Below are 17,668 nucleotides of genomic sequence, written 5' to 3' on the forward strand. Positions count from 1 at the left end.
ATAAGATTTGAACCACTTATTATTATCTTACGGCAACAAACGGGCAGGCAGAAAGGAGTGTACAGACTGTCAAAAGATCGTTAAAGGCGATGGGATCAACAAAGTCCACAGCTCAAAAGAATCTAAGTGCTTTATTACGACAATACCGGATTGCACCACATTCGACTGCTGGTGAGTCGCTAGTCATTCTTTTTATGGGTCGTTCCCTTAGAACACGCCTTGATTTAGTTCGTCCAGAAGAAACGTCAGCCAAGGTAACTGGAAAACAATTCCTCTATCACAATCCGAACTATCGAACATTCATATTAGGCCAAACAGTGAATTTTCTTTCGGGAAATCCCAAGGATGACCAAAGAAGCCCTTAAACCGTTACACACCATAATCATGATGCGAAGGAAGAATTGTTATATATCACCCCTGAAATAGTCGTATTTTATAAATGACAATTAACATTTTATACAACGCTGCACTTATTAGGTTTTTCTTTTATATACATATGTACATTAGGGATATAACTTTTGACATTTTTGCAAATATCAAAATTGGCATAGCATAGTCGAATAGAGCATTAAAAAATATGAAAAACCTCGGTATTATTTTTTCGCGGTTGTTAAAAAAGTTCACGCACCAACCGCAATAAAGTTTTTCATTCAATTATTTTGAAAAACAATATATTTTATTTTAATAATAACTGCGGACATACTTCAGAAGATAATTTTTAAATAAGGAAAGTATCCCTCACAATTGCAAAAAAAAAATGAAGTTATTTATATAATTTTTCAGAGAAAAAAAAAATTTGTTTATTTTAGGTGCGTGATGTTTTTGATTCCAAATGACCTAAAAAACTGATTTTCATCACTAATTCAACATTGGCCATTACGTGGTGGTATGCCAAAAATTTCGCCAAAATTAGTTATATGCCTAATGTACATATGTAGAATGTAATGTCACTTTTTCCTTATTGAAATCAATAAAAACTTTAGTTTTAAATATAATACATAACAAGGATGTATAAGGAATTAATACTTTTGGAAAAGCTAACATTTCATAAAATATTTTAAATGAAAAAAATTGATGATACCGTGGCCACGGTATCATCAATTTTTTTCACGCGTGGGTCCATTCAAAATTGATGATACTGAAGGTCCATTCAAAAACGTCTATTTTTATGTAAAATTCAAATTTGGGGCAAAAATTAACTATTCTGTAAAGGGTTCCGATAACCCCGACCCTGGGATTTTTCAATACTTTTTTTGGGAATTGCGGGATTGCTGATAATAAATTTCAAAATTTGTTTTTATTTTTTTCATTTTAAATAGAAAATTTTGCATAACTGTGTAATTTCATTAAAAACTTTTCATAAATAAAAATTTTATTTCAATTTGAAAAACTTGTATCTATGCAAAAATTCAATAAAAACCATTTTTGTCATATTTTTCAAAAAAGTATTCCATGAATTTTTTAATTGTCAATAGTTATATACATTTTTGAAAAGTAGACAAAATCCTCTATACATTGATATTGATACATAACATTTCTGCCTTATGTTTTTACGTGGCAAATTAATTAGGAAAAACTTAACAAATCGCTGAGAATTTACCTTGATGAGAAGATTATATTTGTGTAATTTTTTTGAAATCGGGACACAAACGAAGAAATAGGATCGTTTTAGAAGTTACATATTTATTTCCCTCTATTTTTTTTCTATACCACTGTGCGCTGTTAGAATAAACATCAACCGCATTTCCAATGTATTCTTGTACATAAAGTGTGTTTACAAAGTGTAAGTATTAAAATAGTGACTATTTAAATTGTTGTATAAATTTAAATAAATAAAGAGTTACAAATTTTGAACTACTAAACTTCTTTTATTTGCAATCAAAAGTATCCGGTTTATTTAAAAACGTAACAGTATTAATTGGTTTAGACGACTTCTTGAAGATTGTAGGTGATAATTATTTGACGTCCACAGTTCGTTCGGAAGATTTTAGTGTTTTGGCAGACAAATCTCTAAACCTGTTTCTCCATTGTAGTCACAGCCTCAGAAACTCATCAATCTCCCAATTGAGTCAGTATCAGTCGTTCCTGCGCAATAATGTTCGATGTACGTCAATTAGTATCATTCCTTATCCGAGATTTTTTTAATTAAAAAAAAAATCGAAAAATTCTTTTCGAAAACAAATATTTAGTTTTTCAAGTCCTTTAATAAAAATGTAGAGAGGGTGTTAAATATACCACCATAAGTTAAAGGTCAATATTTTTACATAATTTTTAAAATACTTAATTTTTAATAATTTTATTATAACTTATTTTTAGGAAATGAAAAAATATTGCAAAGCTCGTCAAATTTCTCAATATCGAATTTTATGGCTTAATCTAAGCGACATTTTACAAACACTGGGGAATACATACGCAAGGACATATTCAACATACTGTTTGTTCATGTAAGTATCATCTCCTGTCCTGCATTAATATAATATGAAATAAATTTTAACCAATTACATTGCCGAATAATATTATTTGCAACAAAATTAACATACAGTTGCGTGCAAAGAAATGCAACGATGAGTCCTATAATCTTCGAGTTTGCATCTATAGTGATGTTTTTGATCACTACTATATCGGTGGTTATAAACTAAAATCGGAAAAATCAATTATGGATCTTGGTATTTTGTTAGATGGAAAATTAAACTTCATACAACATATTACGATGGCTGTTAACAAAGCTAGAGGAATCTTAGCTTTTATCAAACGATGGGCAAAGGAATTTAATGATCCCTTCATCACTAAAACATTATTTACGTCACTTGTAAGACCGATTTTAGAGTATGGCTCAATAGCCCCTATTATAATGTTTACATTGATCGTATCGAATCTGTCCAGAAACAATTTTTACTATTTTGTTTAAGAGATGTTTATCGAGGATATTCTTCCATCATATTCTTCACGACTTGCTTTAATTCGACTGCCAACATTAAAAAGCCGTAGAATTATGCTTCATGCTTCATTTCTTCATTTAAATCTTTTAAATGGAAATGTTTTATCCGATTTTCTTTTAAGTAAGATATCATTAAAGGTTCCTCAACGCTCATTACGATTTAATAAACCACATTATGTTAAAACTTTCCGAACAAATTTCGAAATGGCAGATCCGTTTAGGAAATTATGTTGTAATTTTAACGAAATGTTCAATTTTATAGATTTCACATTAAGAGACAGTTTTTGACTTCGTATTTAAATATGAATTATATTTAAGTTCTATTTAAATACGAAAATGAGTTTCTCAGTGCTTTTTTAAATGATATTTAAATGGCCAACGTTGGTCATTTAAATTCTATTTAAGTTTCATAAACTACCATATGTTTTTGACAGCTGACTTTTGTTGTTTGGTTTTTTTTCACTCTATTGTAGTAAAAAAAAAAAAACAAACAACAGCGTCTTGCAAAAACTACAATTCCGATGCGGGGCAATTGGAGCTTCTTTTGTGCATTTTCCTACCAATAATTTTATTGTTTAATAAACTTTTATTTCTTATTGGGCAAAATGTATCAATTTTTGTTTTGGTTGAACAGCTGTTTTAAGCAAAATTATCGATAAATTTTTGATATTTAGTAGTGCTACCATACTTTTATCTTATTTAAATAAGACAAATTATGTAGCACTGAAAAACTCAAACTGTATTTAAATACAACTTAATTTTAAGTTAAAATTAACTAAATACGTATTTAAATAACAAATCAAAAACTGGGCATAAATGTTGATGTTATTAAACGAAATATTATTATCCATTTAAATAACTAACTATCTTTACATTAAGAAAAAATTGTATAATTTAATACTCAGTCTGTAAGGATAATATCATAGACTAAATTAAATAAATAAAAAAAATAATAATAATCAGTAGTAGGATATTGTATGTATGGCCCCTATTAAAATTGAAATTTGAATCTTTTAAAATTTTTTTAAAATATATAGAAAAAAAGTTTAGTTAGTCTGTCTGAAGAGAGTGTGCCTTGAAGTTGACCGTTGTGATTTGTTTATATTTTGTTTTTACTTTTGCGGTCGTGAGGGATTGTATGTACGGCCCCAATTAAAATTGAAATTTGAATCTTTAAAATTTTATTAAAATTTATAGAAAAAAATTTTAGTTCCGTCTGTCTGAAGAGAGTGTGCCTATTGAAGTTGACAGTTTTGATTTGTTTATATTTTGTGTGTTCAAGTGCGATCGTGAGTGGTTGAAGGCAATTCGATGTTAAAGTGTGAAAAAAGAAGAGTCAAATATATTTTACTGTTCTCCTGCTACTTTACTTGAGTGGTTGGTTTCAGTTTTTGTCATACTTTGACTGTGCAAACTGTGGTGTTTCCTAATAATATACATCACCAAATGTATGTGGTGTTCCCTAATAAGTAAAATGAAAACAATTTTCGGTTAACCGACAAACCGGTTTTTTAAAAAGCCGGTTTTTTATAAACACTATATGGGATATACATATTTCTTTCCAAACAATTGTAAATCAATATCAGTGAGAGGTCGACTGGGTAGCTGCTTTAATAGTTTTTTGGAATTTCATTGACAAACATTCCATAACATTTTTTATATGGTTTAAGGGAAAGTCCTTTACCAACAGAAATAGATTCTATAGCTTTGTTATGTCGTACACTCTCTTCTAGTTGTTTTTTAGCGTTTTAGTAGAGATAACTGCTTCTGCTACTGCTGAACCACCTGTGGCTAATGTTCCCAAGGCACCTAGTGCTGTTAGGATCGGTATATTAATTCTTGGAATAACAATTTTAGTCTTTTTTCAACGAAAAGATTTTTGAATTGTTTTTCTGGCGATTTTAATAGCACTATTAATATCTTCAGGTTTTTCCTTTCTTAGAATAATATTGGCAGCTTTTATAGCGTTGTTAAATATTTGTTCCCACATATTTTCTTCTTCTTGTTAGCATCGATAACCAAACCAAATTCTACTTTAGCCTTCATTGCGTTGGCAACCAGGGCTTAAAATTAGTTAAAAGATTTTTACAATTCAAACAATTCAAAAATATTTTGCCTTACAAAATATTTTACGTTGCAGCTGGAAGACAAAATGAAAATTTTTCATTTTTAAAACATTTGCTGTCTAAATCTATATATATAAAATAAAAAATGTTTCTACCTATGTCCGTTATAGACTCTGAGACCATCCCACCGATTAGCTCCAAACTGGTATCATTGGAAAGGAAATTTTCTGAATATGGTTTAAAATACTACATTAGGTCCATTCGGTGATTTCGTAAAGAAGATTTTCGAATTTTCTCATACAAACATTTTTCATCTATATATATAAAAATGGATGTATGTTCCGAATGAACTCAAAAACGGCTGAAACAATTTCAATGAAATTTTCAGGGAATCTTCAGAATACCCTAGCGGGTAACACTCTAAAGTCAGATTTTTGATTTTCGGTCTGTGGGCGAAGGGGTGAGGCAAAATCAATTTTTTACATTATATTGCTAATGCCATCTATATATATAAAAAACCGCAGGACCGATTTTGATGAAATTTTCAGGGAATCTTCAGAATAGCCCAGCGAATAACACTGTATAGTCAGGGAGGGGCGTGTAAAAATCCAATGTTTACATTATACCGCTAATGCCATATATTTCATAAAAATTAATGTGTGTATGTATGTTCCGTATGGACTCAAAAATGGCTGGACCGATTTTGATAAAATTTTCACGGAATCTTCAGAAAAGCCTTTTGGGTAACAGTGTATAGTCAGATTTTTGATTTTCGGTCTGTGATAAACAATTTTGTTTACTCTTGCATATTAGGTGCATGAATAAGAAATGTCCATATGAAATCTACTTTTAATCAAAAAATTATGATGTTAACAAGCTCGATGACCAAATACAATTGAAAGTGTCTGGCGAAACAATAAAATACAAATCGATTGACACAGTAATGAACGAAGAACAATTCGTCGATTGTCCTACTTCATTTTTGAATTCATTGGAACCAGCCGAAATGCCACCACATGTATTAACATTGAGGGTTGGATTACCGACTTTTTCCGACACTGTATATTAAAATCGAGATGCAATATAAAACAGATGTTTTCCAAAGGCCAGCAACGCGGACCCGGTTCAGCTAGTATATGTATATTTTAGGTTAGCCAAAACAAATGAAATTGCTTGTGTATGTTAACACAAAAAAAGTTGAATACCCCTAATATAAATATTTGCGAAATAATAAAAATTGCTAACGCAGCTCCAGACGTGTTGCAATTTACCAATATTGCAAAACTGCTAACGCAGCTCCAGACGTGTTCCAATTTACCAATATTGCTAAGCAATTACATTCTTCATTATCATCTATAAATTAAACAAAATTTTTCGTCCAACTGTGGTGGGACGTAAATAAAAAAATAATATTTAGATTTAAGATTTGAACAAATTATTGATAGTTCACATTATTTTGTGAAGATACAATAAATAAATTTTGTTAATAAAAAAAAAATTATCATGCAAATTAATATTTCAGTTTAAGTTATTGTAAGAATAAACAAAACAATTTTTGTTAGTTCTAATTAAGAATCTTCCACAACTTGGTCAAAACAAATTCTTTATCAGGGACTATGCTAAAATTGCTAAGCCCCTGACAATGCTTTTAAGAGGGGAGGCAGGACGTTCGTCCAAACATACCTCAAAAAAGATAGAAATTAAGCTCAACCAAGTTGCAGTAGATGCGTTTAAAAAATTAAAAACCACATTGACTTCTGATGATGTGATGTTAGCGTACCCAGACTTTAAAAAAGAATTCGTCCTAACGACGGATGCTTCCAATTATGCTTTAGGAGCAGTACTGTCCCAAGACAACAGACCAATCGCCTTTTTATCAAGAACTCTTAGCAAAACGGAAGAAATCTACGCCACAAACGAGAATGAGCTTCTAGCTATCGTATGGTCTTTACGGATCTACAAAACTAAAATTTTTTACGGACCACCTTCCTTTGACCTATGCACTAAATAACAAAAATTCAAACTTCAAATTAAAACGATGGAAAGCTTTTCTTGAAGACTTCAATTACGAATTACAATACAAGCCCGGTAGTGTTAATGTAGTTGCCGACGCTTTATCTAGGCCATCTAATGAAAACTCTCTGACTGCAACTCAACATAGTGACGACAGTTCATCACAAAACCTGATACAATTCACGGACGCTCCAATAAACGCTTTTAAAAATCAAATTATTATATCAAATGAACAAAGCCAATCATCCCATAAGTTTGAAATAGTATTCCCAACATATCACAGACACACTATAAATGAACCCAATCCTACTACAGAATCTCTCACACATCTTTTAAGAAAATTTTTAAACTTTCACATAGACTAAATCGTGTGATTTAGTCTATGTGAAAGTTATTTATGTTGAATTTTGTGTATATACCAACATTATTAAGTGATTTAAGCACGTTAAAGTGATTTTCGGAAGCGGGTCTATATGGGAGCTATGACTAATTATGGACCGATCGTAACAAAATTTGGTGACATGAATTTTGTATATATAAAACTTATTTGGAGCGAAATCTGTGTAGATACATATATAAATTAAACATTTATGACCGATAATGTCCAATTTCGAGAGGACATTTGTATGGGGGCTAGTTGAAATAATGGACCGATTTCAGCCAGTTTCAATAGGCTTCGTCCTTGGGCTGATAAAATTATATGTACCAAATTTTATCGAAATATCTTCAAAATTGCGACCTGTACTCTGCGCACAAGGTTTACATGGACAGCCAGCCAACCAGCCAGCCAGACGGACGGACATCGTTTAATCGACTCAGAAAGTGATTCTAAATCGATCGGTATACTTTAAGGTGGGTGTTAGACCAATATTTTTGGGCGTTACACACATCTGCACAAACGCATAATACCCTCCCCACTATGGTGGTGTAGGGTATAAAGACTATACCGAAGACTTATGAACCCGGACAGACAATTTTTGTAAAAGAAAACAAATTTTTGTAAAAGAAAACAGGATCTAAACTCAGTAAAACATATAGAAAAGAAACAGTCAAAGAAAACAAGAACACTACAGTTATAACTGAATCAGGAAAAACAATACACAAAAATAATATCAAGAATTAAATAGAATTTAAATTTCAGATTACTTTTCACACTGGTTTCTGCCGACGTTAAAATTTTGGACTATTCCAATTCACAAATATTGACTTTGAACTCTGGACTGGCGAAACTACAAACAGGATCCTTTAAACTGATTCACATCATTGAAATAGACAGATATCAAGAACTAATAGACAACCTTCACGAAACCCTACATAAAGACGTTGGTCCATCTCATTTTCATGGTTACTGAACCATGAATTTACAGAACTACAGGCTTACTTAGACCGATTGAAACCGAAAACAAAAAGGTCCTTAAACGTTATCGGTTCCGCTTGGAAATGGATAGCGGGAAAACCCGACCACGAAGATCTTGAAATCCTAAACCAAAAAACAAACAGACTGCTGAGAAATAATAATAGACAAGTAGTAATTAACAAACTAACAATAGAAATAATTTATTAGAAACATTTAAAAAGAATAATAGTAATAATAATTCTTTAAAGGAACAATTAATAACACTATTAAAATATAAGTTAGATATTATAAAGGAAGAAATAATAAATATCCAACACGCCATACATTGGGCAAAAGTAGGTGTAGTTGACTCATTCATACTTACATCTAATGAAATAAATATTGTTAAAGAAATCATTAGTGAAGATTTTATACCTTTTGTAAACTTAGAACATGCATTTGAATTTGCCGAAATAAAAATAGCTTCAGATCATAATTCACTTATCTACATAGAAGGTATATTAATTATAAGATAGTGTCATCGGCGAATTCAGAATACCGAGCGAATTGGTTATATTTTTTTTATATGTAGTTTGACATTGTGCCTGCATTTGAAGGCGAATTGGCTGTCAGGGAAAAAGGTCAAAAACAGCTCACAAATAAATCAAAGCGAATTTTTGTTAAACAAAAAATGTTTATAAATTTGAATCTGTTTGTAATTTAATTTGATGTTTTTAAAAATAAAACTAATTTCGTGTAGTATTATTATTGGTTGTAAAACATAAACGAATTTAACAGCAAAACAAAGTTTGACATTTACAAAATGTAAACAAAGTTTGACATTGATTCTGCATCACGGCGAAAAATGAACATAGTAGCAAAAAACGATCAGCTGTTCTGATAACACTACCTTATAATTAATATACCTTGATCTACATAATAAGTATTCTAATGACAAATGTTAATGCATGTAACAAAATTATAGTAAGACCAATAAAATTTGGAAAATTTATAAATAAAATAATATATAAAAACATTCTTATATGCGATAATGTAATGTATGGTATGAAAAATGATTGTAAAAGTTATAATAATAGTACTGTTTGCAATCGAAATAATTTGGACAATTTGGAAATCGATACGTGTTTAGCAGATTTAATCCAAAGTAAAACCGCAAATTGCAGCTTGATAGACAACCGCACCTGGAACGCTTTTTCTAAACCAATTTAATGGCACAATTCTCATCAACAATGAACCACAGAATCTAAATGGGACTTATGTGATGCAATTCTCTAATACTTCTGTAATTATAAATGATAAAATCTACAACTTTTTCGATAGGACACAATTGCAACCATTACCTGCTATTTTACAACCTAGACATTTGAACCAACATATAGAGGAAACCTTATCCCTGGAAATGGTAAAAGAAATAAGAACAAATAACACAGAAGAAATTGATTTGCTAGATATTAAACATATTAAAGGCTTTGCAGTAAATTTCGGATTTTGCCTATTTGCGATATCCTCCATAGTCGCATTACTGATCAAGATGAAACCTTGCAAAAGGAATACCAAATCGGTGATCATTCCAACGGCAATTAACACAATTCCATCGATTCACACATCCTGAATTGTCAGAAAGGAAGCAATCAGAACATAACGGCATAACCAGAATCGCGGATATTCCATACTTTTGACGAACGAGGACGTTCGGAATTAAGAGGGGAGGTGTTAACACAAAAAAAGTTGAATACCCCTAATATAAATATTTGCGAAATAATAAAAACTGCTAACGCAGCTCCAGTCGTGTTCCAATTTGCCAATATTGCAAAACTGCTAACGCAGCTAGAGACGTGTTCCAATTTACCAATATTGCAAAACAATTACATTCTTCATTACCATGCAAATTAATATTTCAGTTTAAGTTATTGTAAGAACTAACAATTTTTGTTAGTTCTAATTAAGAATTCAATCAATAAAGTTGTATTTTTTTAATAAACAAAATACAAAATTTATTAACTTGTATAATATACAAAAAATTTACTACAAAAACATCATACATGCAAACAAATTGCAGCGTGAAAACCATAAACTGCAAACGATATGCGCAGTGAAAAATTCAAACAATGAAAATATGGAAGATGCTAAAAGAAGACTGCCAAACCATACGAAGTTGAAAAATGTAAAATACGAAATTGTGCAAAGTTAAAAATGTTTAAAGCGAAAATGTTTATTTATAAAATATTTCCGCCACATATAAGGAAATACTTCGCCGCATATAGTCACTGAGTAGAAAAATGTGAAAAAATCTATGAAGTTGATTAATGTGTGTTTTTTGAGGTAAGTAATTGTATGTATTGTGAAAGATAGCAATGCAATGAAAATACATTAAAGAAGATTCTGGACAAAGGATAGCGGAGGATATTATTATTGAATTTTTTGATTGATGTTGGATTTTTTAATACGAATGTAAATGTATTCATGCTGGTGGTAATAGGAGTCCAGAAAAATTAGTAAGCAAAAAAAATTATTTTGTATGTAAAGCGGTTAAAAAAGGATAGATAATGCAACAACAAAATGTGACAACGACATGTAATAATAAATAACAGGATCTAAAAACAAATACATTTTATGAAGGAAATCTATCATATAAAGTGTTGTACATTCAAATGTATCCTTTCGTAAAATTTGTAACAGGAGAACAAACAAAAAAAGAAGCAGCATAGAAAATAATTGAGCAAGAACAATTTTATGTGTAAGATATATATAAATGCAAAAAAGGCACAGGTATAAGTACAACAGGATCAAAAGGAAATTAACTGCAACAACATCAACTTATACACACAAGTGCGTAATCTATATATATAAAAGAGTAACGTTACTGACTGAATGACTGACTGATTCATCATCGCACAGCCCAAACGGCTAAAGCTAGAATCACGAAATTTTAACTGTGGGTTCCACCCTTCCCAAAACGATCCGATAAGAAGGGATTTTTGGAAATTCGAACGATTAGGGGGTAAAAAAGGGTAAATTCGGTAACCTTATATCTTCAAAACTAATAAAGATACAAAAAAACTTAAAATAGCATGTTACTCCATTTAAAAAATAAGCTGACAGGTGTTTCGTACTTTTTGGAAATTCAAAACTTTTAGGGGAGAAAACGGGTAAAAACTGTATTTTGGTACTTTTTTTGCACCCTATGTATCTTTTAAACCAATAAACATAGAAACAAATTTGAAATCGTATTCTTTAATTAACAAAAAATAAAAAATATAAGTTTGGTACTTTTTGGAAATTCGAACCCTTAAAGGATAAAAATTGTGTTTATTTTTGGTACTTTTTCATAAAATATGTTTTTCTATAATTTGACATGCGAATATTTTATTATGAGCTCCCACTACGATACAGAAATTTATTTGAATTAAATTTTACCAAAGCAATGGGGATAAAAACAGTACCAAAAAGGGGATAAAATCGGGAAAATACAATTTATTGAAATTATTAAGCCAATTTTGATAATTTTTTAACATTGGTTCCTGGATTCGTACAAAAATTAACTAACAGGGTGTTATTTGGAACTCGAGTGCCAAGGTGTATATTGGGCCAAATCCGGGTAAACAGTTTGGTACTTTTTTTAAAACATATTTTTTCTTGGGCACATTAACACAGATTTTAATATTTTGAGACATACTGTAGCATAAACAATTTGGCAAAATGGAATATTTTTAAAGTTCGAACTTGATTGTTTCATGGAAGAAAATGGAAATTGGTACTTTTCTCCTAATGGTACTTTTTTTTAATATTTTAAATTATTTCACTTATCGACATTAAAGTTAGCTGATATGTATCTGAGTGAAGTTTGTGTTAGGAATAGGGTACAATATTTAGGTACCAAAATGTGAGAACTGAACTATAGGTACTTTTTTATTCATCTAATGGTACATTTTGAATTTTATATGACAATGGACTTAGAAACATGAAATTAAGCATACTCGGTCCTAAGTCAATGAGAATTGTAGCGGAGACTTTTTGGTACTTTTTCATTATTCGAATGGTACTTTTTGTAATTTCTTCACCAATGAACCTAGAAACATGAAATAAAGCTTATATGGACCGGATTGAGTGGGAATCCACAAGTGCCTGATTTTTGGTACTTTTTATATATTGTAGCGGTACATTTTCTGTAATAATGGACATAAAAATATGAAATTAATCGTATATGTTCTAAAGTGAGTGAGAATTCTAGGGGGAGACTTTTTGGTACTTTTTCTTTATTCTAATGGTACTTTTTTGAATTTTCTATAACAATGAACTTAGAAACATGATATTTAGCATATATGGTCCTAAGTGAGTGAGAATTCTAGAGATAGACTTTTTGGTACTTTTTCTTTATTCGACTTTTTGTAATTTCTTCACCAATTAACCTAAAACCATGAAATTAAGCTTATATGGGAGTGAGTGGGAAACCACAAGTGGGGGCTTTTTGGTACTTTTTATATATTCTAATGGTACTTTTTGAATTTTCTGCAATAATGGACATAGAAATATGAAATTAGGCGTCTATGGTCCCAAGTGAGTGAAAATTCAAGGCCATACTTCTTGGTAATTTTTCTTTGTTCTCATAGGTACTTTTTTGAATTTACTCTAATAGCGGACCTAGAGTTTCCAAAAAACCGAAGAATTTCAAAACCGCGGTTTCGTTTTTTTCGGTTTTGTGATAATTTTTAAATATTAATTGTTATAGAAACAAAATTAGTTGATAATATAGGAAAGGCTATACAAATTTAAAATTCAAACTTGACGGGTTATGGTTTAGTGAGTGCGAATTCAAAAGTGATAATCAATGGTACTATTTGTTTATTGCAATGGTACTAAACCTAAAAATTTAAAATTAGGTACACATGATTCTGAATGAATTTGAATTCACAAAAGGTGACTTTAGTGGTAACTTTCTTTTGCATTTTCTATAATAATGGACCCAGAAATATGAAATTAGACATTTACAATCAGATTCACAAAGGGAGACTTAATAGTACTATTTCACTCTTCTAATTGGGGTGGCGAAGCGCACCGGGTCAGCTAGTTATCATATAAAATTGCTGTATGTGTACATACGACAACAATTTATGCAAAAATCATAAACAAATACAATCAATCGCGATTGTGAGTGATTTTGTAGCAGGAGAAAAAAGGATAAAGAGGAATGATAGAAAATGTAAGCATCAACAAAAGAATGGAAAATAGTTAAAAAGAAAATGCAACAACCAGATTATGGAAGGACACATGCATGAAAGCATGAATAATTTATCACTACAAATGAATACAAAGAGGTAAATAGCAGGAGATACGAAACTTATGAAAGTTCCTGAAAATATAATTTAAAGCAGAGTACGGAAATAAACAAATCGAAACGTTTGCTATCGTTTTCATGTACAATACAATATAAAAATTCTGATTTGTTTTGTACATTTTGCAAACGTTTGCGAAATGTTTTGTTTGTTTTCATACTCTGATTTAAAGAAAATTTTACTGTATACAAATATCAAGTGAGAGCGTAAATGATCGACTTTGTGTTTTTAAATGCTCATTCATATGTATCCAATCGTAGTATTTCTAACAGGAGAACAAAAGACAAATAAGCAACAGAGAACAAATTATGCAACGAAGGCACAACACATTTTTTACTTAGGCACGAGTGCAGCAGGAGATAAAGGAAATACAACAACAACTACTTAACTACTACCTCAAGTAATTGTGAAATACAACTATTGTATGTGTGTCCTCTAGCTGCATAAAGCAACAACAACAACACTTGCAAAAAATAGGAACAAATACAAAGCAAAGGAATTTCTAGACACATGGTGGAGTACCGTTGCAATTAATTGCATTTTCTTGTTTCTTTACTGTTAATGTAGAAAATTAAAAAGTCAACAACAACTTGTGCAATCTGAAATGTGAATCAGTATGATTGGCTGAGCGTTTGTAACAGGAGTTGTACGAGAATTTCAGTAATGAAACGATTTGATTTTCTATTAATTTTAAAATACAAATTTATTTGATAAAAGTTACAAAATTTAAATCTTAAAATGCACCGCGGAGGAGAACTTGTATTTTATCGTTTTTATTACAGTGAACGATCAGGTTTTTAATACATGAAGATTTATAAAAATTGAAAAGCTACAAACTACAAAGTACATAAAAGAAAAGCGAGAAGAAAAAATTAACAAATAATTGTACGTTAAATGTTACGTTAAAACAGGGTTCGGAATAATTGCAAAATAACAATAATAGACAAACAAATAGAAAACGAGTTAAATAAATCCTTAAATCGTACTAATATTTTCATTTGATCTAGCCGGATTGGTAATGATGTCCTCATTACTGGGAAGAAAACAAATTTTGGATATGGGACGCTTCACGTATTTTTTGTTGCAATACAGAATGACCACACGAATATGTCCATCTGAACCTGGGTGTACTTTCTCCACTCTAGTGGCTACTATTCAGGGGGAAAGCGCTCAAGCAACAGTAAAACCATATCACCAAACTGTGCCTCTCGTTTAATAGCATTCCATTTAGCTCTCGATTGTAATCGACAAAGGTACTCCTTTGACCAACGCTGCCAAAAATGTTGCTTTAATTTTTCGACATGTTTTCATCTTCTCAAGCGGTCGATATTTGTGTCAAGCAAATCTTACAAGTTGTAGGTTCACCAACAAGTTTTAGGTTCACCAACCAAATAATGGGCAGGTGTTAGCACGTTTAAATCAGATGCATCATTTGAAAGCGAGCATAGTGGCCTCGAATGACATTATAATGATTTTTTTTATACAATTGGATGTTATAAATGATATATGTATTGATACGAAATTGTACCTGAATTCAAATATATCGATTTTAAGGGCTGATTTAAAAGTAGCATAATGCTTTCAAATAACAGTGCTGTAATGGCAGACTGTAACATATCTGTGGGCATTGTTAAATAAAAGCTTTCAGTTGATTTGATCGTAAGTTGGCAACGCTGTATTCGAATATTCAGTTAAAGAACATTGTAGAAAGTACACCACAGATGGCGTATGATCTAGAATATTCGAACTTTGACAGTTAAAGAGCTTTCTAGATGGTAATGCAGTGTTATAAATAGTGGCAGAGGTTGCAGTCGTAAGTGAGTTTTATCAGAGACGCTTTTCGAATAAACATCATCTAAGTGCCTTAAAGTGTGTTGTGTTTTTCAAGTAAATTCGTGTAAATTATAAATTGTGTCTGTAATTCTGAGAATTTATAAACGTGTATAAAAAACATTGAGTGGCTATTTAATTCTGTTGTTGTTGTACATTTTAAAGAAATAAAGAGTTGTTACAATTTTCAAACTACTAAACGGCTTTTATTTGCAATCAAAAGTATCCGGTTTATTTAAAGGAAATAAACCATCGTTTTGAAAAGGTTAAAACGTAACAATTGGTGTCAGAAGTGGGATTGCAAAATAATAAGCATGAAGTTTGAGGAACTAAAAGTTGAACAACTCAAGAAAGAATTGAGTAAGTTGGAGCTACCAACAGCAGGTAATAAGGCAGAATTGCAGAAGAGGCTGATAGACGAATTCAAACGGCGTGATATTGACATCGGTGCTTACGAATTCGAGTATAAGGAAGAAATGGAAGTTTCTACACGTTCAACAACAAGCAGCACGGATTTAAGCACAATGTTCGCGGCTATGATGGAAAAAATGGAAACAGCCAACAAGAACCTGGAAGCGAAATTGAACGAAAATTCTAGAACCATCTTAGAAACTTCTAAAGTAAACAACGAGAAACTTCTTGCCGACAATGAGAAACTTCGTGCTGAGGTTAAAGCTGAAGTCAAAGAAACTATCAAACACTTAACTGAAATGGAAGCGAAACTTCAAGAATCCTCTAGAGCTACAGATGAAAAAATTCAGGAAATGTCTGAGGTGGATGTCGTTGACAAAAAGGTGTCCGAATTAGAGAGCGGCCTAGAAAAACAATCCCAAGATGTTGATAATAAATTTCTCGATCTGGAAATGAAAATTAATAATCTTCAATGCCAAGACGGACCGGTGCGAATTATTTCAGAAACATCGAGTAGAATAAAGGCTCCTAGTTTTGATGGTAGCACACCATTTAATGTTTTCAAGTTCCAGTTTGATACAGTTGCCAAGAGAAATGTATGGAGTAATGAAGAAAGAGCTATAGAATTGATTTTGGCCTTGAAAGGGAACGCAGCAATAGTTCTTGAAAGCGTACCAGTAAGTAACAGAAATAGCTATGATGACATAATGGATGCTCTACAACGTAAGTATGGTGGAGAGCACATGAAAGAAATATACCGAATGGAATTGCATGGTAGAGTACAAAAACCTAATGAGACGCTACAAGACTTTGCGGCAGAAATCGAACGTTTGATGTAGCTTACATATCCAGACGAAAACCATCCGTTATTGGACCATTTCAAGATTGAGGCATTTGTGAATGGGCTTCGTGACCATGATGTAAAACATGCGGTTTATGCCACACGGAAGTCAACATTTGCGGAAACCGTTTCATTCGCGTTGGCACAAGAAACAGCTAAATTAATGTCTAAGCCGCAAATATGCAAGGTACGGAATATCGAGGTTATAGCTGAAAATGAGAGAAATATAGTCAGTGAAATAAAAAAGGCAGTTTTAGAGGCTTTAAATGAGAAGCAAGGTAAAGCTAAAATCAAGTGCTATAACTACGGAAAAACTGGTCATATTCAGCGAAACTGCAAAGCTTCGAGAAAACGAGCCAGATCTGTTTCGCCAAGAAACGAGCAGCAGGCGAATCGTAGTTCATCACAAGAGTCACCTTTAAACTAAAACGAGCTAGCGCTATGGGGCAAGAACTAGCTCCCACATCTGAGGGCCCACAATCTCCATATCCGTAATTCAGCAGAAAAATAGCAACCTTACTGCATGTGGGTACATAAACGGTCAGAAGCACGTTTTTATTATAGACACTGGGGCATCACAGTCTATCGTCAAGCCTGACTCAGCTCACCAGTAGCTGCGCACAGCTACTGGCGAGCCAGCCACTGTCTATGGTAAAATAAATGTGAAAGTAACCATTGCCAATGTTAGCGTCAATCATGTATTTATAGTTGCCGATATTGTGGACGAAGTAATCATTGGTGCTGATTTCATAATTACTCACGGCATTACTTTGGATATGTAACAAAAAGTTATGATTTGGCGAAATGTGGAAATACGCCTTGACGTCGGATATGAAAATAGGACTCAAGTAAGAAAGCTAGTTACCGTCGAGCATCAGA

The 17,668-nt window shown here is 31.8% G+C and overlaps 1 protein-coding gene across 1 annotated transcript in view; it reads left to right on the plus strand.

Annotated features, from left to right (window-relative positions):
* Positions 1–17,668, plus strand: part of LOC135950764 (gustatory and odorant receptor 21a-like) — a 206,155-nt gene that overhangs the window by 161,446 nt on the left and 27,041 nt on the right. The window contains exon 4 of the mRNA XM_065500297.1: positions 2,317–2,444. Within this exon, the coding sequence (XP_065356369.1) occupies positions 2,317–2,444 (128 nt within the window). The remainder of the gene's footprint in view (positions 1–2,316; positions 2,445–17,668) is intronic.

This window comes from Calliphora vicina, chromosome 1 (genome assembly GCF_958450345.1).
Source record: "Calliphora vicina chromosome 1, idCalVici1.1, whole genome shotgun sequence".
In the NCBI taxonomy this organism is placed as follows: Eukaryota; Metazoa; Arthropoda; class Insecta; order Diptera; family Calliphoridae; genus Calliphora; species Calliphora vicina.